The sequence below is a fragment of the Rhinolophus ferrumequinum genome, chromosome 5 (assembly GCF_004115265.2).
Source record: "Rhinolophus ferrumequinum isolate MPI-CBG mRhiFer1 chromosome 5, mRhiFer1_v1.p, whole genome shotgun sequence".
Lineage (NCBI taxonomy): Eukaryota > Metazoa > Chordata > Mammalia > Chiroptera > Rhinolophidae > Rhinolophus > Rhinolophus ferrumequinum.
Window position 1 is genome coordinate 40,071,688 of NC_046288.1, and position 23,837 is coordinate 40,095,524.

General features: G+C 37.0%; 1 protein-coding gene across 4 annotated transcripts in view; it reads left to right on the forward strand.

The window, feature by feature from the left end:
• ARHGAP24 (Rho GTPase activating protein 24) overlaps nucleotides 1–23,837 on the forward strand; it is a 701,125-nt gene that overhangs the window by 441,962 nt on the left and 235,326 nt on the right. For all 4 annotated transcript variants that reach the window (XM_033105937.1, XM_033105936.1, XM_033105935.1 and 1 more), the window contains exon 3: nucleotides 5,855–5,942. In XM_033105937.1, the coding sequence (XP_032961828.1) occupies nucleotides 5,855–5,942 (88 nt within the window). The remainder of the gene's footprint in view (nucleotides 1–5,854; nucleotides 5,943–23,837) is intronic.

Below are 23,837 nucleotides of genomic sequence, written 5' to 3' on the forward strand. Positions count from 1 at the left end.
TCATTGAACTTTCTTACCATTATATTATATTATATGTGCCTAGGACAGGGCCTGGCACATGCTACGTGTTGTTTAATAAATAATGATTGAATAAATTAATGAACTTAATTGCTACAAAAAAATAAAAAGAACAAACCAACCTATGTAACTCTAATAAGAACTGTTCAATAACATTTATTTCACCTTCATCTCATTTTAAACTTCTATTTGTATTAAAAATAAACATATATATATATATATATATTTGTTTATATACATATAAACATATATTTAATCAGCATATGTAGAATGGAGTTATACTTATTTTTATCCCTTCTGGGGATATTTATTTTATAAAGAATCTTTAAATTTTCAAAATGGGATAATATGTTAAACAAAATCTTCACTAATTTGACAGCTAAGAGTTGGCACTTATATTCCAGAAGACTCAGATATTTGAGGCCCCAAATTGCTGATCTCCAAATGATGAGTTGATTCTAGTAAAGATTCAATATATATCTGCTAGTATTACCATAAACATATATATATATATATATAATGTATATTTTCATACAAGCTGAGATTTTTCCTGGTTCTTTGTGATGTTCATGATCATTGTTCATGATGGAAGAAAAATCTCTTCACTGTTCTTATGAAATTAACAAAGCAACATACAGCACATGAATACATTTTTCCAATCCAAATTTCAGAGAATAATATCACCATGTTGTTTTTAACAGCGTCTAGACTTATCCCAATATCTTGTGGTTTTGGCTCAGTGATCTGATAGTAACTAGAGATGAGCTTCTTTTCTAATAGTAATTTTAGCTGAAAACAAAATACTAGTATGGTTCTGCATTATATTTCTTGTGCCAAATCTTAGCTGTCAAACTAGTGAAGATTTTGTTTAACATATTATCCCATTTTGAAAATTTAAAGATTCTTTATAAAATAAATATCCCTAGAAGGGATATAAATAAGTATAATTCCATTCTACATATGCTGATTAAAATTATTTACATGTAGTTACTGTCCTATGTACTGAACTCCTATCAAAAAGTTTGCCTCCCTTTTTATTCTTGAGCTTCTTCTTTCCGATCACCCAAAATTTGCAGTGAGGCATATTGAATAATGGAGTAATCTACTCTTAGAAAACTCAGACCACTTGTACCATGGCTGTTTTGTCACTCAAGATCCCAGCAAGAAATTGATGGCTCCACCCTGAGAGTGTATGATGAAGAAATGATTTACAAAGTGTTGGAAAGGTTAGTAGAAACTAAGAGATTGTGAAAACAACCTGGGGCTAAAAACAGAGAGGAATCCATTACCACTCTTAGCTCTCCTGTAATCTGGGGAAGCCTGCAAGTTAAGGGTACGTGGATTAAGGCAGCCAGTGCAACTAGGGCCAAACTGCTGCCTACCAAGGAGGAAGATAAGTCAATGAATATCCTGCTGTGACCTCTCAAACCCAACCTGAAGCCAGAGGTCAAGAGAGCCTGATTAATGCAATTTATAGAGATTAGTGTCCTGGGGTATAGAATAGAGTGAGGGGTGCAGAGAAGATCTGGAGGGGGAAATAGAGGATAGCTTAGCTAGTAACAGAAAATTAAAGAATATCATGTACTTTGGGCTCGTGGGCATGGGCTTCATGGAGCTTGAATCTTCCTAATTCCCTATGTCTAACAAGAGGCACCCGCTTTCTTCTAGATATACAGAAGAGAAAAATTAAAGTCATATTTGACTCTTCCTTCTTCATTGCTAGTGTTTAAGCTATGACCACTTTCTTTCATATTTCCAAAAAATATATCTTTAATAGTGGATCTCTAATGCAAATTTGTGCTGTTTCTACTGCCAATGTTTAGGTCTTGACTTCTCTTGTCAAGTCTTCTTCTCTGTCTTATGACGATCAATTGCTTCATGGTAACAGATTTCTTTCTAAGATGCTGGCATTCTTAGATCTCTATCTGTTTTGCTGAAGCACTTACTCTGGTTCTCAATTGTTATGGCTATGAAATGCAACACCCTTTGCCTGCGGTTAGACTTTCCACAGCATGTCTTCAACATCACCAACAATCTTTACTAATTATTCCTCCACATAAAGCCTCTCCTATTGTAATTTGTTGTATAGTTATGTATTGTATTAGTAGTTTATTTTTTTACACACTTTACTTCATCTGAAATAATTTAAACACTTAAATCATCAGAAATAATATCTGACTTATGACAGTGTCTCAATAAAGTACTTTTGAATCAATTTGGATACTTGAGTTATACTTGCTTATTAGTTGTTTATTTGTTTGGTTAGGTAATTTAGAGCAATTGTAGAAGAATTAAACCGACACAAACAGTGCATACTTTTTGACTACTAATTTCTTTCTTAGGTATTTATCCTAAAGAATAAGTTAAGGAGGAGCTCAAAGATTTAACTTCAGGGATAATCATGAAAATGTTCTTTCTAATAACACTTACAAAAAAAGCATAAACACTTTACAACAATAGAGGATGTAACAGTATGTATATTTAATCAAATACTATACTATTCAGCTTTTAAAAATGATGTAGATTGTTAAATTGGCAAAGTAACAAAACTAATTAAATTTTTTAAAGCTTTGTTTTTGTTTTGAAGCAGAGTATATTTTTATATTATTTTGAAGCAGAGTGTATTTAAATATATTTTTATTAGTATATTTTAATTACTGTTTTTTGTAAAAATTACTATGTATGTTAGTATACACATATACATACATAAGTTTATACAAATATGGAAAGATATATATGGTGTTAATATTGATTATTTATGGTGGTGCGTAAATTGTAGTGTATTTTTTTTTTGTTTATCTGAATTTTCTGGCAGTATAAACTCTGCAAAATACTTTGAAAACAACTGGCATGATTAAGACCCTTCTCTTAGTTGTAGACTTTAACTACATGCTTGCTACATAAGGTGAACAAGCTAGCTGTTTTAATTAAATGACTTTATTTTACTTCCTGAGTGACAATGAATTAGCCACAATACATGTTTGTTAATTACAGTATATCCTGCCCTAAACATTGTCTACTGCTATTTAAACTATTATTTTTACATCACAAGTTGTTTGGAAAATGGTCAAAATATAAAATCTGTATAATGTCAAATTTGAAAATTAAAATGAAAATATCAACCAGAAATAGCTATTTCACATGTACAAAAAAGAAAAAAAAAGAATAACATTACTCTTCCTTTTAATTACCAAGTGAGGTAGTTTGGGATTTCATGGAGGAAAATTGCTTTATTCAGGAGAATTTTTTATGCAGGAGAGTGGCTTGAATTCACTTTATAGGACACATGTAGAGTTTGAGATCCTAAGTAGCGCATGAAGGTATAGAATTAAACAGGAGTTATACATACACATATAGACACATATATATATGCATGCATAAATGAATATTGTGTGTATCTAGAAGGTTAGATGCTATGTTCTTAAACTAAGCTAAATCACAAATTTAATTACTTTACACAATCATTTCAGTATGTAAAATAATCTCATAATTGAAACAACTGATTATATCATTTTATAGAAATCACATAGATTGAACCTATATATAAGAGAAAGGTTTTAATTGTGATGAATATTTTCAAAGTGTTTAGTAATTTTTTTTTTAATTATGGAAAAATACCAGTAAGCAAAATGGGATCCATAGGCCAGAGGACACTAGATATGATACAAAGCAGGAAAATTTACTTCCTGGAGGAGGAAAACAAAGGTAGTACCTGTAACATTTCACCTTGTAAGCATGGAGGAAGAAGGATACTTCTAACCTCCAATTCCTTGGGTTTTAGTTAGGGAGTGCTATGTTTTATTACTCCAAGCCCAGAAGGAGCGACTAAGTTGATGACTATTATTTTCCGTGCCAAACCAGGTAGAATGAAACTTGAATAAAATATTACTTGAGTTAAATATTGCTTCAAGCTGGGAAAGTGGACAATAAAATATAGTAGACAAGAGCTTAAGCTTTTAAATCAGCATGCTTGGTTTTAAATACTGGCTTTGTTATACTAACTTAACAGTACAATTTTTTCATTCACTTAACAGTACAATTTTTTAACAGTACAATTTTTTCATTCACCTAACAGTACATTTTTTTTTCACTATCAACCTTATGCTAGGCAAAAAGGGAGACAAACACGTATTACCTTGTCCCTTGTCTCCTTTACAGTTAAATGATATGGATAGGCATTAATCAAATAATCTTGCAAATGATGTAGTTACATATAGTGGTAAATCAGTCCAGGAAAAATTCAGGAAGCTATGCAAGTATGTTTTGGATGTAGTCAGTCTGAAAACTGGGTATAAAATAGCCCGGGAAAGACAGTAGACCTCAGGTAGATGAGCGTGTGATGATATTTTAAAAAAGGCAGTTGGCTGGATCACAGAAAGACATAAAAAGCATTAAAAGTATAGAGTGGAAAAATAAGCTTAGAAATATAGGTGGAACCAGACCGTCAATAGCTTTATCCTAGGACAAATGAAAGCCATTGAAGATTTTTAAGCGGGAAAGTTGGAAGATCAAATTTCTGTTTCTAAGGATCACTCTGACTGCATTAAGGAAAAAAAAGAATGGATTGTAAGCTGTACAAGTATTATGGGGAATTCAGTGAACTGTAGATTAAAACATTCCAGGCAAGAGACAATAATAGTGTGAACTAGGGAGGGTGGCAGTAGAGATATAGGACAGATAATGACTCTGACATGACTAGATTTTTGGAACTGATTGGAAGCGGGTACCAGTCACTGAGTTGGGAATGCATAAACAGTACCAGAGTTCATTGCATTTTAATTGGACTAAGTTTAGTTTAAGATGCTTTTGAGATATCCAAATGGAAATGTCAAATAAGTTATTGGATATAAAGGTCTGAATTTCAGAGAGCCCTGGTTTAGAAATATTATTCTGGTATTCACTGGCTTATAGTTGGTTATTGAAGGCATAGGCATTGATGAGATAGTTTGGAAAAAGAGAATGTAGAGTCAGAAGAGAAGGACTCATTGGATAAATCTTTGAAACACTAATATTTAAAGGCCAGTTAGAGCCAGCAAAAGGAACTTGGGCATCAGAAAAGTAAGAGAAACACCTGGAGAAAACCCAAAAGCCAAGGGAAGAAGGTGCTTCAAGAAAGAGTAGTTAATAGAGCTGAATGCTCCTGGGAAGTCAAATTCATTGAGGAGTGAAAATTGTGAAGCATGAAGCTCATGAGAGTCATGAATTGAAATTATGTGTGCACAAACCAGACAACAGTGGATACGTATAAAGAAACAGATTTAGTGGAGACAACTGTTTGCGAGGCAAGAAAGAAAAATGGATGATAGCTGGAGTCAAAGTACACTTGTTAATAGGATAAGCTTTTAAATATGTCTCAGTACCATGAGAATGATCCAGTAAAGAGAGAGAAATCCAACAGGAAAGAAAAGGGATAATTAAGAGAAACTATGGCAATGTTGACTAAGTTATTTAATGTCTTTGCCTTGGTTTTCACAGCTGTAAAATGGGGATTGTATATGTACTTCATAAGATTATTCTGACAAATAATATGATGTTGACAGAATGCTCAGTAAAAATTTTGGCACACAGAATGCATTTAATAAATTGGTGCTTAAAACGAGTCCGTCACTTAATACAGCATCTTATTAGATGGTCAACAAATATTTGTTAAATGTTGAATGAATATGATTCTTTTACATGATTTTGATTAGTTGATAATATAAATGAGTCTGATGCAGATTACTATACACTAGGTTACAGTTGCACCTTGGATGTTCCATAATGATGATGATGATGATGATGGCATTCAGTATTTGCCATCTGATGGTATTGATGATTTGGGAATTTGTGTTCACAGGGTACCATTTTCCTGCCTGGAAATAAAGTCCTTGAACATCCCTGCAATGAAGAGAGCCCAGGGAAATTCCTTTTTGAAGTAGTTCCAGGTAAGATATTTTTCTGGTTTGATTGAATTATTGCTGTTTCATGTTGGGAAAGGTGAAAGCCTTTATTCTTCTTGAGTCATCGCTGAAAACATTAATTTGAGGAGGCAAGTGTCAAATTCGGTTACTATTTACACAGATAATGATTCCAGGTTTGTACACTGGTACAAATGAACACACAATCACATACACATGGCCATGTGATTATTGGATATCCAGTTGTCCCCAAGACTCCAGAGCTGACCAGAAGTCATGACATAGCATTTCTAAGAGACTACTGGAGACAAAGTTGCTTTCACAGAGCTCTTGTAACATGAAATTTGGCAAGGCATCACAGGTAGAATGCATTGTCTAGCTGATTTACTGTCATAATTTCCTCACACAATTACACTGTAAAGAAGCCTTTGATATAAAAACAAAACAAAAAAAACCTCCTTCAATGACTGACAAAATGTTGCAGTTCTGTACCTCAGCTTTGCTCCCAACCAACCACTTCCACATGTTTGGCTTGTAGAGTTAAGGACCCCTCTGCCAAGTCCTGCCATTAAATTTCTTTAACATCTGTTCACTTTTTTTTCTGGTCATCTTCATCTGTACCTCTCAGGGTACCTGATCTCCACTTGAATCTTTGACTCACTCAGCAACAATTTCTTCAAGGCCATGATCTACTTCTTTGATCAGTTCTTTAGCCTTTCCTAATCCTTGATGCAATAAAAGGGGAGTTGGGAATGTGCTTTTTATAGCATTGGCTCTGACTCTCCCAGTTGAAATGATATTGACATTGATTTAATCACAGTCTAGGGTGAGTTCAAAAATTATTTGGGTGACTAATATGCAATGCATATCAATAATGCTGGCATACAGGCAGTCAATAAAAGATTTTTCCCAGATTTATAAATGCTGGGAATGTAAAATGTGAAAGCATATTTTTTCCCTTCAATGAAAACAGCTGTAGCACTGAGTTCATCTGGCTCATAGTGGAATCCATGACTAAATGTTAATTAATGCAGCTGAAGTGCAGAAAGGTTAGTCAGATGCATTGTGTTATTTGTTTTCCCCCAGGGAAAACATATTGTAAGAAACCTGAATCTTGTTTGCCCTATTAAAATCTTTTTATACTTACTTCTTAGTGGAATACCCTGTATAGAATCAAATTCCAGATGTTGCAAAGTCTTTGAAGTATCAGTACAGGAAATTTCTTTCCCTATTTATTCTCAAACATTAGTTCTTGTTGACCCTTTATTTCCAATAATAGTAAAGGTCTACTTTCCGATTCAGTCTACTGTGTAGAGATTTCATCTTTCAGTGAAGATGTACTGATATAATATACATGGATATGTCAAAACTTCTAGAAACAGCTGTGTCTTCAAGCTTAGGAAGTCACGAAACCTCCCCGCCAAGATTGCTATTCTAGGGCATATGTTTCACATGCAGTGCATATGAAATAATGGCTTTTGATGACCAAACTTAAGAAGCTTAAGACTGCGATGTGGAATCTGAAGGTTGATCTTTCAAAAACAACAAAAATAATGAGCCCACATCTCATTTGAAAAGATGCTTCCTGAATCATTAATACAATATGTAGTAGCTTCTAAATTAGGTTTAATAATTCTGAATCATCTTCTGAAGTGACAAGAGAATTGTGTAAAATGGTTCTTTGAAGAGCGATTTGGAAATACCGGAGTGAGGATCCGGTATCTGGACCATTTATTTTGGCCGTTGGAGGTTTATTTGTCTGTCCCTGACATCAGGACAATATTTTCAGGTCAGTGCTTCTGTATTTGTATGAAAATGTGGGGATCTGCATCACATGATTTTAATCAATTTTTACAAAATCATGATTACTTAGAAATAGCGTGACACTTGATTTATCTTTGCAAGTGGGAATAACAAGATAATATTTTCTAATTTTTCCCATTGTGAAATAGTTTGACTTGGGGGATTTAGGAAGTTGCAAGAGTGTTTTCATTTCTCAGATAGCAGGAGACAGGAAAGGTTACATAAATGTGATCAGTGCTTTGCACGGAACCCTCGTCAAGCCTACCTGGCAGCATATCCCCATAACACATACTTTCTTTACATTGCTTTCTCTATGGAATTCTCTCAGTGACCACTTCAGAAAACCTATGCTGCAAATGTTGCTTACAGATCCAGCACTATTCTGTCTTTCTAGACAAGTACCTGAAGCCCAACTTTGCAAGGTAGAGCCATGAATAGGATTAAATCCTTTAATCCTACCTGCCTATAATGGTATCTAAAAAAGCTGACAAAAGCCTCCAGGAAGCTCTTTGCACTATATACACATTCACACCTTTGTGTATGAATGTTTTGTGTGGAGATTTTGTGTGTGTGTGTGTGTGTGTGTGTGTACATATATATATAATAACGGGGGTGCCAAAAAATGTATATAAGTGAACACTTTGGTCAAGGTTGCTCAAGCAGTAGTTCGCTGTAATCAGAAGTCTGGTCATTGATGGTAACTACATTGAGCACCTCTTATAATTGCAGAAATCAAACGTGACTTGTACTCATCTTTTGTTATCGGTATATATTGCGTATTACAATTTTAATACAGTTTTCCTTTCTTAAAATGTGTATACATTTTTTGGCTATAGATATATATGGAGAGAGGGGGGATTATGCACATATGTGCTATATATCTTCATAGTTTATCCAAATGCAATGTAGGTAGGAGTCTTTGTTTTATTTTTGTTTTAGTCTGAAATGTCCTATGAAATTAAGTGTTAATCATGTACAAATAAGAAAAACAGGATTTTTCTAGAACTGGCGGCAGTCTGTATTACTTATTACTTTCTTTCTGTATTATATTTCTATACAGGCTTTAGGTTTTTGTAGAAACCTATTTGAAAAAAAAAATCTACCATAATTTAGGATTAATTTCTTATGAACTTGGTATCCCACACCATGAATTATCTCTCTGAATAATGCCATGATTTAAAGCATTTCATTCCATTTTTTCCCTATTTTTCTACTTGTTATTCAAAAAGGAGATGTTAGCCAAATTGGCAAATTTGAAGACGTCGCTGACTGACACGCCAAATTTTAGACTGGAGTGAATTTTATGGCCAAGTGCTAAGCTTTTGGGAAATGTGGTTGTGAAAGGAATGTTGGCAGACCATTAATACATAGTGAGTGCTTGAAGAAAGAAAATGGTCTCTTTGCTTCTCAAAATATGTTCTGTGGAAGTTTTTCTTGTGACATTTAAAAAAATTAATAAAGTAATTAATGGGTGGATGAGGCCTTAGCTTTCTTAGAGGAATGGTGTGTCAGAGGGAGGAAAAGAAATACAGATTCAGCGACAGAGACAAGCAGACACAGACCAGGGAGTGTGTGTTCCACGGTTAGGCACCACGTCTTTCTTCCTCATTACTTCATCTCTAATATCTAGTACAGTATCATGCAATGTGCTGAATAAATATTGACTGAAGTGTATGTATTTACCAAGTTAATGGAGGGATCTCAATCACGTGAAATGTTTTTTTGTTTGTTTGTTTGTTTATGGTCAGCTCCCAGGTTGGCTATGTTGAACTATTACTTCCTGCTGTGTAGGATCTTTCCATCCCCTGATGTACCAAGACCTCTTTGTGGTTCTAGTGGCTGAGGTGGAGGGAAATATCTCACATTTTCTTTCCTACTTCTCTGCCTTCCTCTCTGATAAGCGTACCAAGAGAAAGATGGAAGAAGGTAATCTACCTACACAGAAATTCCTGCTGGAGTATAGCCCCTTAACAGTGACTGGTTATTACATTTCTCTCCAAATGCTCTCTCTTGACATGCATTTGTGGATTTTTCACAAATTGGAAGTCCACTTTGCAGGGCAGGATTCTCTACCTTGGGCATGATCTTCTTAGATGGGACACTAACAAAAGGATTCAAAAGCTGGTAGCTTTCTTTGTGCTTGTTCAGCTACCAGGAAACTCATGTACCCTGACCTGAGAAGGCTGTTTCACTGTTGCTGCCTCCCTCAAGCCTGACACATTGCCCCTTTCTGAAGTATGAGCTTCAGACCCAGCAGGTTCAGTGGCTTGCCAAGCATCACGTGAGTCTTCAGCTTGGAGAAGGGGTGCGTGACTGTTCCAGCATGCTTCAAAATTTACGAGCAACTCTCTCGTGCTTTCCTGATTGTTCTGATGGTTGAAAGAAATTCTCTTCCTTCCCCTCCCAAAATAGTGTTTATCTTGAAAACTGTTTTCTCCAAGGGGCAGTTCCTTTTTTTCTAGCCTTCCTCTTGTAATAGTCTGGGGCAGGGAAATGGGTTTTTGTGTTTCTTCTCTGAAATGCGTTCACTCCCTGAGGGAAGTGGCTAGGCACAACTTCCACTGATTCTTTCAACTTAGAATTTGAGTTTCTAGAACTTTCTTCTTCAGATTTAGATCTTAGTCATTCCAGGATAAGGGAAAGACAGCTTTTTATCTATATTTATCTATAATCTTAGCTTGGTTTCTGGGGAAACACACTCTGATGGGGAGGTATATTAGAATGCTTGCTGGGTGAGGGGTGGTCTCTGGAGATGTTTCATCTTTGAGGAAGTGAGGAAAGCAAGATGGGGCAGAAGGAGAAGCTATCCCATAACACTATTGCAACTGAGCTCTGGATCTAGGATACCCCCTCAGAGTTGCTCTAACCTGAGAGACCAGACCTCTATTTCCTGGAGTCAGCTAGTCTAGTCATTAATTGGGGGCAGGGGAAATAAACTCAGACGAAGCAGTTCCCTGTTGCAATGGAGAACAATTCCCATGAGGGCTTCTGTGAGACATCAGCAGCCAATACACCAGCCTCTAAGATCTAGACAGAGCATTAAAATGTTTATAGTTTTATCTGTATCTAGCTTTCTGCATCCCAGGCAATGTTCCAGGCTCTTACATATATCACTTCATTTAACCGTTACTATAACTCTATAAGACAGTCCATATTATTATCTCCATTCCCAGATAAAGAAACTGAGGAAGAGAGCAGTAATTTCATCGAAATCAAACAGCTAACACTAGGTAACAAATGTATAGATGAGAGAGAGAGAGAATCACTGATTTACTTCTATAGAGGTAAAGTTTCAGATATATACATATATATACATATATATATATATGAATATATATATATATATATATATATTCTGGCTTAAAAATATGAGACATTAGAATTTGTAACCTAGTTTCTGAAATAAGAATATGTGAACTTTTTATTATTATTAGCTGAAATGAATATACTTGTATCTCTTCTCAGCTCATCAATTCAGAATGAGGGTTTGGACACTTGAAGTGAGAATAGGCATTTTCATTTATTTACAACTATTTGTATATTTAAGCCTATCATAAAAATAGGCAATGGATAAAGATGTCCACTTACAGTTCTTTTGATTGTATGGTCTAAGGCCACAGCTATACTGTCATGAAAAGGGGGAGAGAAAAACACTTGCCTGCGGTGTCCTTATATGAATAACTATGGCAAAGAAGACATCTACACACCTGTAATTTTTCCCTACAGAAAACTGGCACACTGGAGTTCACTTCTCTTCATTACAGAACTCATGTTGCAGAAACTGTGTCAGCTTCTTCCCAAATGTACTCCACACAGTGGCCAAGTTATCACACACCGTCTAGCCAGCAACAAGCACACCTGATATTACTCACATGTTGGCAATCATTCCACTGACCTGGGTAGGTAATCAGCCCACTGACCTCCAGGCAGAACCCCATTATGAGTTTCAGAGGCAATTACTAGTATTCCAGACTCTCAAAGCCTCATGTTGGCCCAGTGCCCAAAATCAATAAGAACTAGAACTTGGAGGTTTTCTTATCCTTTTCCTTCCCCCAGAAAAAGAAAAGAGGAACACACCAGAAAATAGGATGAGGGATGAAGAGGCAACTTTGGAAAAAAGAGAAATTCTGAAGGGTAATGTAAGTCATTTTCACTTTCCTGGAAACGAAATTAAGTCCTTCAAAAAAAAGAGAAGGTGTCATTTTTCCCCACCTTTAGCGATGACTATACTAATTATTTCCAATACTTTGAGACAATTGCAAATCACTTCTGTAAATTTCAGTAAAAACTTGTCCACTCTAATTATTTTCCAGAGCTAAATGAAAAGTTAGAGTCATGGGTGTGTAGACAATCCAATAAATGAATTATGGATCTTTTGCCAGAAAAATGCATATACTTATCAAAACTGCAAACACTTTTGGGGCTTCAGAGATTCCCTGAGACCCACTTTTGGACTCCAGGTTTAGAACTGTAGTTTAAATTTGGGGATGATGACTTTATTGATATCTGTTTATTTATCTTTATCTAGGTATCTATGTATCTCTTTCTGTTTAGCTATTTATCTCTATGTTCCTGTTCATCTATTTATTTATTCCATATGGAAGCGTGCCTAACATGGCCATTGTCTTTTCTATTCTCCATAATTGTGTGCTATACTATTAATCTGTTTTTGACTTTTTTCTCCCTGATTCAGTTTCCTTTTTTTTTCTTTTTTTCTTTTTCTTTTTCTTTTCTTTTTTTTTTTTTTTTTTTAATCCTGGTCCTGTAATTGTGTAACTCTACAGACCTATTTCATGCATTACAAAAGAACTTCCTGGGTAGAACATTTCATGGGTCTGGAGACTGTAAAATTTTTAATTTCCCAAACTTGAACCTGCTCAGATGGTCAGTGCAGCTGCACTATATAATAAATAGGCCATCTGAGAAATAGATACTTCTAAGGAAGTCATGGGTGCCTCTGAGAAAGTAAAGAGCTTAGCCAGTTTTTGAGCTTTTGAGATAATTACGTGACATTAGCTATGAAAGTTTATCATCCATGTCTATATTTGCAACTCCTAGAATGAACAAATAAAGTCATTGGATATATTAATTTGCTGTTGCTTAAAAAGATAAACCAGGATGTGGTGTCTATTTTATATGAAAATGTTGGGATATTTTGATAGTGTTTTAGCATAAAAGTTAAGTCATTTTTTTGATCATTAAATAAGCTGCTAAGGTATTTGCTTTTATAATACTCTCTTTATCTTAACTTTCTCTTTTGTGTTCAGACTGTAAGTTAAAATCTATGCACTTGTATTTGTTATCCAAAGGCAACTTTGACAATCTCTTTCTTTTTCTTTTCTTTCTTTTTTTTTTTTTTTTTGTCTGCCTCAGTCTGTAGGCTGCCTGGAAGCTTGTATTTTTTTAAATTTCTTTTTCTTTTGTTTTCGTAGTTAATATGTGCAAATTATTTAGAGAATGTGAGTAGGAGTTATTTATAGTATGAAAATATAGTTCTATACACACAACTAGTTTTGAACATGAGTTAAATAAGTACATTGAAAATTGGCATATTTTAGCTACTATGTATTCTTTCATATAAAAAAACATATTTGGGATTTTTGCTTCGAAATTCCCTTCCTACTTAAAATGCCTTAAATATATATATATATATATATATATATATATATATATATATATATATATATATATATATTTGAAAGAGGCTATTAGAATGGTTAAAGGGCTTTTTAAAATGTTTGTAACTTCTTGAAATTCTGGCTAATGCCTTGTCAACCAAAAGGCATTTGGGGCATTGAGAACCTGATTAAGAGTGTGATCTTATGATCACTCTCACCAGAAGTGTCTTATGAGGAATGCTCTCTTACTGTGTTTGTAGACATGTTGATCCATTCATATTTAATTTCATCATCCATTCTGTATACTCGATCAGGGGTCAGCAGACATTTCCTGGAAAAGGCCAGAGAGTAAATTTTTTAAGCTTTGCTGGCCATAAAGTCGCTGATACAATTAGTCAACTTTGCTGTTGTAGCATAAGCAAATGGGAATGGCTGTGTTCCAATAAAACTTTATTAATGGACCCTGAAAGTTGGATTTTATATAATTTTCAAATATCAAGAAACATTATTCTTCTTTTGACTTTTTTCCAGTAACTTAAAAATGTAAAAAAGACAGTGGGCCAGATTTGGCCCAGGGGGACTGTAGCTTATCGACCCCTGTAACTAGATCAAAAAAGCAAATCTATGAAAAGGAGGCTGAAGATACTAATATAAATCACTAATCCTCACTGGTGCCACCAGCACCAGAATTAGAAATCTGAGACAGCCTGTCTCCCCAGGGCATGGCATCACCCACTGACTGCCTTGAAATCAGGACTCAGGAGCTGTTTGCTAACATTTTTATTTAGAAGCTCCATCTTTGAATACTGTCTTTTTATTTTTTCATCTTGATGAATCTAAAACGTGTTAGTGACCAAACTCAAACTCTTTATTTAAACCCTGTCTTAGTTCATTTAGAATGCTAAATTCTGACCACAGCTAAAATCTGTGATATGACTTTTTAAGAAATGAATACCTTTACTAGGAGATTGGGTGGGCCTAGCAGGAAAAACATTGCCCATACTTTGTTCAGTCCGCAAAAGTCCATGGAGATCTTCAAAAATATTCTAAGATTGAAGTGTCCTTTGCAAGATCAAATAAGCTTGAAGTATCTTCTAAAGTCTCCTTTTTACGGTAATACTTATAAAGATATAAGTATCTCACAGAAAATGACAATACTTTGCTTACTGGAAAAAGTAACATTTATTTTCTCAGAGGGGTAGTTTATGTATCCTACCACTCGTTTAGTAACATCTCTCTACCCTTCATCTCACTACAGTTTTCCTGTAACATCAGTATGAAGAAAACTCTCATAATATTTACAGCTAATGTTTACTGAAATATGTACCAGGCCCTGTACTAATGTATGTCAGGCTTTTTCTACAATGGCTCACTTCATATGACTTCACCTGTAGTAGATACCATTCTCCTGATTGGTAAACAGTGGTACAAACTCACATTTCTAATAAATGCTCAAACCGGACTCTACATCCAACTGAGCCCACAATACCACCACTGTCCTATAGCTTTCTTATACCAATAAGAATATGGATAGGCTTCTTACCTAGATCCAAAAGAAGAGAAATATCCATGAGGTTAAGAGAAATAAGGATAATAATGAAATTAACGGTTTAAAAGTTAGTGTAGTCTGCATTTGCTTCCTCTCTCCTCGAGACTCACGTTTTTTATATTATTTATATTCTCTTTCTTCCCCATTAAATTTGAAGCTCTTGAGTAGAAACAATAGCTTCTATCCCCAGTATCTAGCAGAGTGGCTGTCATACCTATATGCTCAATGCATGCTTGTTGACTTAATGAAGAAACTGGACCTCAGTCATCTATGGAATGATTAGATTGGATTAGCCAAACTTAAAAGACCTTCCACTCCACGTTATTTAACTTGACTACAGCCCTTTTACTCAATGCCTTAGGAGACTAGAGATGGGGACTTCATTAACTTCACAGACTCTAAATTCTTTGAAAAGTAGTCTGCACCTCCTCATCCTTCAGTCCTTCATTAATGCTAAAACCAAGTGTGTCTTCATACTTGTGTGACAAAAGCTGTTTATTAGCAAGTCATTTGCTATACATGTGAGTCCTCCACCCGCTGTTCTTTGTGGCATGGTTTTAATTCTGTATTCAGAGGCAGTTTGTGTTTACCTGTCTTTTTTATCCAATAATTGGAAAGGCCTTTGCAATCCAATCAAGCAAAGAAAACAGACGGTAAAAAGCTAAGCAAATCTTGGAGGCTGACGAAAAAGGAGTTTGTCCAGGCAGTTTTTTCTGTGCGGCTTCTTTGAGCTGTACCTTAGCTATGGAAAGAGTGTGTTTGAATGAGTCAATGGTGAGTGGCGAGAACAACCAAAAGGTTAGAAATGACATGGGAGTGAGAAAGGGAAATCGTACTTCACAGGAAAAGGAATATATCAGAAGGAAATCGAGTGTGCACAGAACATACTGATCATTAGGGGTGGGAAATAAGCTTGCGGCAAGGATAAAACTGACATGTATCACTAAGTCTTGTGCCATCTCTCAGGGAACCAGGGAAGCCTTTTTCATTTTTCTTTTCTTTTTTAATAGAAAACTGAGCTGAAGTGATCCTGAATGTTTCAAAAAGTAAAACCTCAAGGGCCATCTGCAACCCAGTAATGCATCCTTGAGCCTGTTAAACTACCTAGTTTTAAAAAAACACACAAAAGACACCGAAGGAACAAAACAAAACTGAAACAGATTCATGGAAACAAGGAACAAACTGATGGTTACCAAAGGGGAGGTGGGAGGAGGGACGGTGATAAAGGTGACAGGGAATAGAGTCAATAATAGTATGATAACCTTGCACGGTGACAGATGGGTACTCGACTTAGTGTGGTGACCACATCATAAGGTGTACCAATGTCGAATCACTCTGTTATACTCCTGAAACTAATATGATATTGTAGGTCAACTATACTTTAGTAAAAAAAAAAAAATTAAATCTTATAGCAAAAAAAAACAAAACATGATCAGTTGTGGGCTAAAAGAGTTAGAAGAGGTGACCATTGTGTCATTTTTAATAACTCTTCTAGAATAAAAAGTTAGAGGCCAGAATATAATAAAAATAAAAAAAAAGAATGCTATCTTTATTTGTCTGTTGATCTGTGGGTTCATTTGTCCTGTTCATTTCAAATGCTGCTTTTCTTGAACACTGTCCATCTTCAAGCCCCATTATATCAGGCCTAGAAAGGCCCAAATGGAAGTCCTGAGAGGCCCTGGATCCTGAGAAATGTATGGTCCAACCTCAAATCCCTACACCCTAAATAAGGAAACTGGCAACATAGTTACAGCCCCCTAGGATTTATAAAACTTTAATTCATTTCAAGTGGTTTGCCAAATATTTTGCTAAATATAAAACTATTTGCCTTAGATATGGGAAAGTAGAGAAGAGTAGAAACTGTCCTGTTTCACAGTGCTCTAGGAGGAGAGGTGCCTAACGGAAGAAGACTAGAAGTTGCTGGTGAGAAAGGAAAGTTTTGAAGGCCACCTGGGAGGCCAATCTAGGAAGAAGAGAGCTGTATGAGACCTCTCTCTCAGGCAGGACTAAAATGAAATCCCGGCTTTCTCACTGGAGTTAATGGCTAGGCACTCTAAACCACAGTTTCCTTTTAGCAAATATGAACTAAGAATACCTTTTTCATAAGGTTGTAGTGAGGATGCAAGGAGATAAGAGTATATGAGGAGCACTCTGCCTGGCTTGGGGAAAGGCTTTCAGAAAGGTAGGAACATTTGGGACCACTTGTCCATATAGTGCCTTATATAAATAAGTGCCAGCCTGTGCACTGAATTGTCTTAGATGGGTTGCAAATGCAGTGAAATTTAGGAAGCCAAAGGTCAACGTAGACTAGAATAATCAAGGAAGTCTTCCCAGAGTCAGTGAGTCTGCAACTCACATTTAAAGAAACTACTGGGTTTTGATTAGGTGACTGTGGTGTTAAGAACTCCAGGCTGAAAAACTATTGGCAAAGACATGAAGGAAGTTCTGAGACCAGAAAATAGCACTAATTAAATACGACGGGGGTAGTAGCAGGGACATTGGGACATGCAGTGTAATTAATGTGCGTGTTCCGCTGATCTAGGCTTTCCTGGAGAGCTGGCCATTTGCTATTTTTTTACAGGGCCCACTCGGAGGGATCCCTGAGTCCTAGGGAATGCGGCAGGACTCAGACACCAGGCTGTCCTCACACAGGCTATTAGTTAATTTTGTGAAAATATACAGCTAAATACTAATGAATGCTTATATTTCAAACAGCGGAGTAATACACCTATATTCAAGCTTCTCTAGTACATTCAAATTGCATCAGACCAGCTATGGGTCTATTAGGTCTCACCAACGTTAGAGGACAGTCACTAGCCTGTTATCATGAAGTAGCATTGGTTTAAGGATCTCTGGTCCCGTACAGAATGTTTTTCCCTGGACTCCTACTTGACAAACATTATTTTAAAAATAACATGTTATGTGTCTGTGATAAGAAAAAAGGTGGGGTAGAAAGAGTGTTTATTAGTTTGCTAGGGGTGTTATAACAAAGTACCACCAACCAACTGGGTGGCTTAAACAACAGAAATGTAGTTTCTTCCTCACAGTCTAGAGGCTAGCCGTCCAAGATCAAGGGCTCAGCAGGGTTGTGTTTTCCGAAGCCTTGTGTAGGTGGCTCTTTTTCTTGTGTCTTCACATGGTCTTCCCTCTATGCCATTTGTGTTCTAATTTCTCCTTTCTAGAAAGGATACTACTCTCATTGGAGTAGGGCTTACCCTAAGGACCTCATTTTAACTTAGTTCAAATTATGTGGGGTCTCTAAAGACCCTATCCCCATAAGGGTCAGGGTCTGAGGTACTAGGGTTAGGAGGACTTCAACATGTATATTTTGGGGGAGCACAACAGAGTAAAAAAGGAGATGAGACCTCACTGTTCTGCCAGGGGCTCCTCTTTTTGTGAAGCAAACTCTTCCTCATGTTTCCTACTACTTGAGCGCCATCCTGCTCCTCTAAGAAAGAAGCAGCCATTCAGATTTTGCTGTTTATACATCAAGACACAATCCAGAATTCCAGGCAATCCTTTCACAAATGTTGGAAAACGTGAATGATTTAGGAACCAAAGTATTAACATGTGAAATAGAATTTGAAGCTGCCCAGAGATAGAACAAATATTGCATATCTAGGTATTCTTTCCTGCAAATTTAAATCCTGTTCTTGTATTTAAAAATCTCCTCAATTTTGTTTCTAGGTTTGTTTTTGTTGTTCTGTTTGTTTTTAACGCTTTGCCTGATGGAAATAGACTAGACATCCTGCCTTGTATCATTTTTATCTTTGGATTTTTTGTTTTGAGTCCAGGCTAATTTTTATTTGGGAACAAACTCCTTTCTGAAAGTGGCACACTCATGCATTAAATATTACCGTAATGTGTCTAGTCAGGGGGAGAAAGCCAACGGGAGTCCTTGGTACATCTTATCCAGTTTCCCAAGCCTTCTGCAGTGAATTACAACTTGTCATTCAGGATATAGAAGAACAAGGAGTATCAAGACATGCAAGTAAGGCTTTAGGAAGTGATTAGTGCAGGGGCATGACATAACGTAGGGTTCATTTCTCCAGCACCAATCACATTGTCTTTCTCATGACTCATTATTTTTGCTGTGTCACTTGCTTACATGAATCACAGGGAAGATAATGACGGAACTATGCTTGGGGGCTCTTCGGTTCTAATCTAGGGGCTGTGATTTGTCATAATAGGTCCTTTGAGTGAAAGACAACTCATTCCACTATGGATATAACCGATACAAATCAATTATCATTTTATATAGTTGATTTATTTTGTGTTTTGTTTTTGATCAGCCTCTGTCTCCCACATATAACCTTACTGTCAACTTAATTTTATGGAAATCACCCAGTTTACTTATACCAAATATACAAAACAACCTACATCTGTCATTTGGTCCTCTTTGCCTCTGTTAAACAACAGAGCAATGGTGACTTTTCCTTCCTGATCTGTCTTTGAATTTCATCCACTCCCACCTTTTCAGGATCCATAATCTTTTTTTTTTTTTTAAGATTTTTTTTTATTGGGGAAGGGGAACAGGATTTTATTGGGGAACAGTGTGTACTTCCAGGACTTTCATTTTCCAAGTCAAGTTGTTGTCCTTTCAATCTTAGTTGTGGAGGGTGCAGCTCAGCTTCAAGTTATTGTCCTTTCAGTCTCAGCTCCAGGTCCAGTTGCTGTTGCTAGTTGCAGGAGGCGCAGCCCACCATCCCCTGTGGGAGTTGAACCGGCAACCTTGTGGTTGAGAGGACACGCTCCAACCAACTGAGCCATCCGGGAGTTCAGTGGCAGCTCAGCTCAAGGTGCCGTGTTCAATCTTAGTTGCAGGGGGCGCTGCCCACCATCCCTTGTGGGACTCGAGGAATTGAACTGGCAACATTGTGGTTGAGAGCCCACTGGCCCATGTGGGAATCGAACCGGCAGCCTTCGGAGTTAGGAGCATGGAGCTCCAACCGCCTGAGCCACCGGGCCGGCCCAGGATCCATAATCTTTTGATTGTACGGTTTCCCTCTTGTTATGTAGCTTTGTCTCCTATGTTGGATTATTTCCATAGGCTTAGAGGAGTAGCCTGGAAACTGGCATTTTAATTTACAAAAGCACATTAATTTTATGCATGCTAAAGTTATAAAAATATGAGCATACAATTGTGCTATTATTCCTCTAATTAAAAATAAAATCATCTCTCGACCACACTTCTTCCACTATCCATCCCTCAGATGTTCTACTTCTTTCTGCAACAAAACTGCTCTGTAGTTTGTAATACCCACTCTCCAACTCCCCCTTGCCTCAATCTCTTTTTGTCCCTCACCCTACTACACCAGGCATCCTTATTCATGTCATCATTGATGACCTCGGATTTTCCTCAACCTAATGATTGAGTTCCAGTCCTTATGATAATTGTCATTTGATCACTTCCTCTTTCTTGGCACACATTCTACACGTGGCTTCAAGGATGCTACACTTTCCTGGTTTTCTTTCTACTTCACTGCCCATGTCTTCCCACTCAGTCACTCTTGCTTATTCCTCCTTTTCTCCTTAACCTCTTCATGCTGGAGGGCCCCAGGCCCAGTCCCTGGCCCTCTCTGGGAGATGACCACGACCATCCTGTCTTGGAGAACTTCAGTATTCCCCCAGCTTGTCCTCAGACTCTACTCTGCCACTCTTGCTGTTCTACCCTATATGCTGTAGTCGGAGTGATATTTTTTTTTCTTTTTTAAGATTTTATTGGGGAAGGGGAACAGGACTTTATTGGGGAACAGTGTGTACTTCCAGGACTTTTTTCCAAGTCAAGTTTCAATCTTAGTTGTGGAGGGTGCCGTTCAGCTTCAAGTTGTTGTCCTTTCAGTCTTAGATGTGGAGGGCACAGCTCAGTTCCAGGTCCAGTTGCCGTTTCTAGTTGCAGGGGGCACAGCCCACCATCCCTTGTGGGACTCGAGGAATTGGACTGGCAACCTTGTGGTTGAGAGGACGTGCTCCAACCAACTGAGCCATCCGGGAGCTCAGCGGCAGCTCAGCTCAAGGTGCCGTGTTCAATCTTAGTTGCAGGGGGCGGAGCCCACCATCCCTTGCGGGACTCGAGGAGTTGAACCGCAACCTTGTGGTTGAGAGCCCACTGGCCGGGAATGGAACCGGCAGCCTTCGGAGTTAGGAGCACGGAGCTCCAACCGCCTGAGCCACCGGGCCGGCCCCTCGGAATGATATTTTTAAAATAGATTTTATTTTTTGAAGTAGTTTTAGATTTATAGAAAAATTGTGCAGAAAGTACAGAGAATTCCCATATACAGAGTGATGGTTTTGATTTTCAGATCTGATCAAGTCACCTCCTATTAAAATAAAAAAGAATCTTATCACTGCCTACAGGTCCCTATACAGACTATCCTAATATGTTTTATTCGTCCCTCTTGCTCTCTGAACCCTAACCATACTAGCTGCCTTTCAGTTTTTCAGCTGTGCCACGTTTCACTCCAGCCACAGGATCTTCACATGTTCTGTCCTTTTCTTCTTAAATGGTTCCTCGCCATCATTCCAAGATTCATAAGATAACTCCAACTCATCCCTCAGATAGTATTAATACCTCAACTATTACTTCTTCAGGGAAACCTGCACTTGATCCTCGCTCCCAGTCCATGTCTTAACCCACTATTGAAGGCCCATAACCTGTATTTCTTAGCATTTTTCTTAGATAAATAATGTTTGTCTCTCTCACAAGAATGAAAGTTCCATGAGAGTTCGAACTCTGCTTTTGCTCATTATCTTATTTCTAGCATGTAGGAAACTGCCTGACATTTTATAGCCATTTAATAACTATTTGTGAAAGAAGGAAGGAAGGAAAGAAAGGAGGAAGGAAGGGAGGAAGCGGGGAGGGAGGAAGGAAGAGTGTAAAAGAAAGGGAGAGGAAAACATAGGAAGTCAGTGAAATCTAGGAATGGGTAGAAGCCTTAAGCAGAAACCTTGAGTGTTACTCTAATTCTAGTTTAGTTCATCGCACATTTAGTAAAAATCAGCTATGAGCCAGATATCATGTGCCAAGTTTTATGCTTGAGGAGCTATGATTTATCATCTCAGTGAACATCCCTTAGAGGCAGCATTCCAGTGAACACACTGGGAAACACATATCAAGTCCATTTATAAAGCAGTCCAGCACAAACAGAACTAGTAGGTGGGAGAGATGGGACTTCTCCTCCTACTGTATCTCTTAGGCAAGTCCTCTAGTCCCTGTGGCATTCATTTCCTCATCAGTGAAATGAACATTGCAACATGGGATTACCGGATGAGGTGGTGTACGTGAATGTCTGTAAACTAGTGTCACACAAATGAGCATGGTGACTTGTACAAATTAGTCCCAGTAGTCTATCATCATATGGGTGTCCAACTTGTCCTCAACTCACCTCTCTTTAAGGGGCACCTTATTATTTCCATTGGGTTAGAATCCAGTAATAAGTCTCAGTATCCTCATTTTCTTTCCTAGTTGATATGATGTGTAAAAATCAAATCATGTGAAAGGACTCCATGAAAAAAAAATGGGATGATCCGTGTACTGGTGTAAAACATGGATTTATTTTACGTAATCGTGTTCCCTTCCTTCTCCAAATGCTCGAAGTCCAGATCTGAGCCATAAATAACACTTCTCCTCAGTCAATGTGAATTGGCATCCAATGTTAAAACCACCCATTCTGCTCAGCTCATTGTTAACCTGTGAACCCCAGTGGATTTGATTGCTGCTTCCTTTGAGATGAATGTCTCCTCCTGCACTTCCTGGCAGCCAGCAGTTCCTCTTCAATAGTTGTCTGGACCATAAAGCCTCAAGGGTGTAAATGATAACTACTGATGGAACCACTAGTGATGGAACTAATCATGCATGGGAAATTGCAGGCAGCAGACAGGTTGTATGCTCAGAGTAATGGTCACTGACTTAATTCCACAGAAAAAGCCAGGCACAATAGCTCAGTACGTTAATAGTGTCTGAAAACACTATCCCCTTCAAAATGCGATGTTACCATCTCCTTTCTCCTCAAAATAATTGGGAGGTCTCTTTTTCAAATATTGAATTTGGAGCTTTTACATGCTCTCCCTGCCATCGCATTTACAGATTCACATTCACCTTACTTATTTAAAAATATGAAAGAGCATAGAATCTTGACAACCACCAACAATGTAAAGAAATTGTACTGAAAGGGTCAGAGTAAAAAGTCCACAGAGAAAAGAAAGACTGTTCACAACAGCTTGGCTTCCATTACGTAAGACACTGATCCCTGTGTGACTAAATTGTCTGCCAAGTTAGGTTGGATCTCTAACAAGCACAATGTATCTTTGAAGCAATTAACAGTTAGAGTCAAAGTTTCAGCAAAACTTCAATCTTTAGGATTCTTTGACCGAACAAATACTGAAAATTACTTTTAAATACTCGTAGAACCCTAAGATTTCTTAATACAATTAGATTTTTATCTTTAACAGCAAAATCAAAGTCAAATGGGGCAATATAATTATTTTCTTAAAATCTCAACAAGATTTAAAATAAATAAGTCTCGTTTTCAATATGGATAATATACTCTATTTTTGAAAGGCCTGAACTCAAAATATGTTCCAAACTAAAGTTAAAATTTTCTATTTTATAAAAAAATAACAATAAATGTCAATAACCATAGACAGTTCTCAATACCTGTCACATACCTTATATAAAAAGTATCTCACATAGCAGAATTTATAAAGATCAAAATCCTCACTGAGAGATGAGTATCTACATTTTGATATGTGGCTAAAACTGCAATAGGAGGACTAGCGTATTCATATCCTTTTTGACAGGTCTGGAATCTAGATCATGTAAGATCTTTTGCTTTATAAGGCTTGACAAGTTTTGTTCATTCATGGAAACTCTAGACTACTCTACAGTGTTTTTATAACCAAGGAATGGGTGATAGTGGTTTTTTAGTGTTACTATCATTACAGATTTAAATT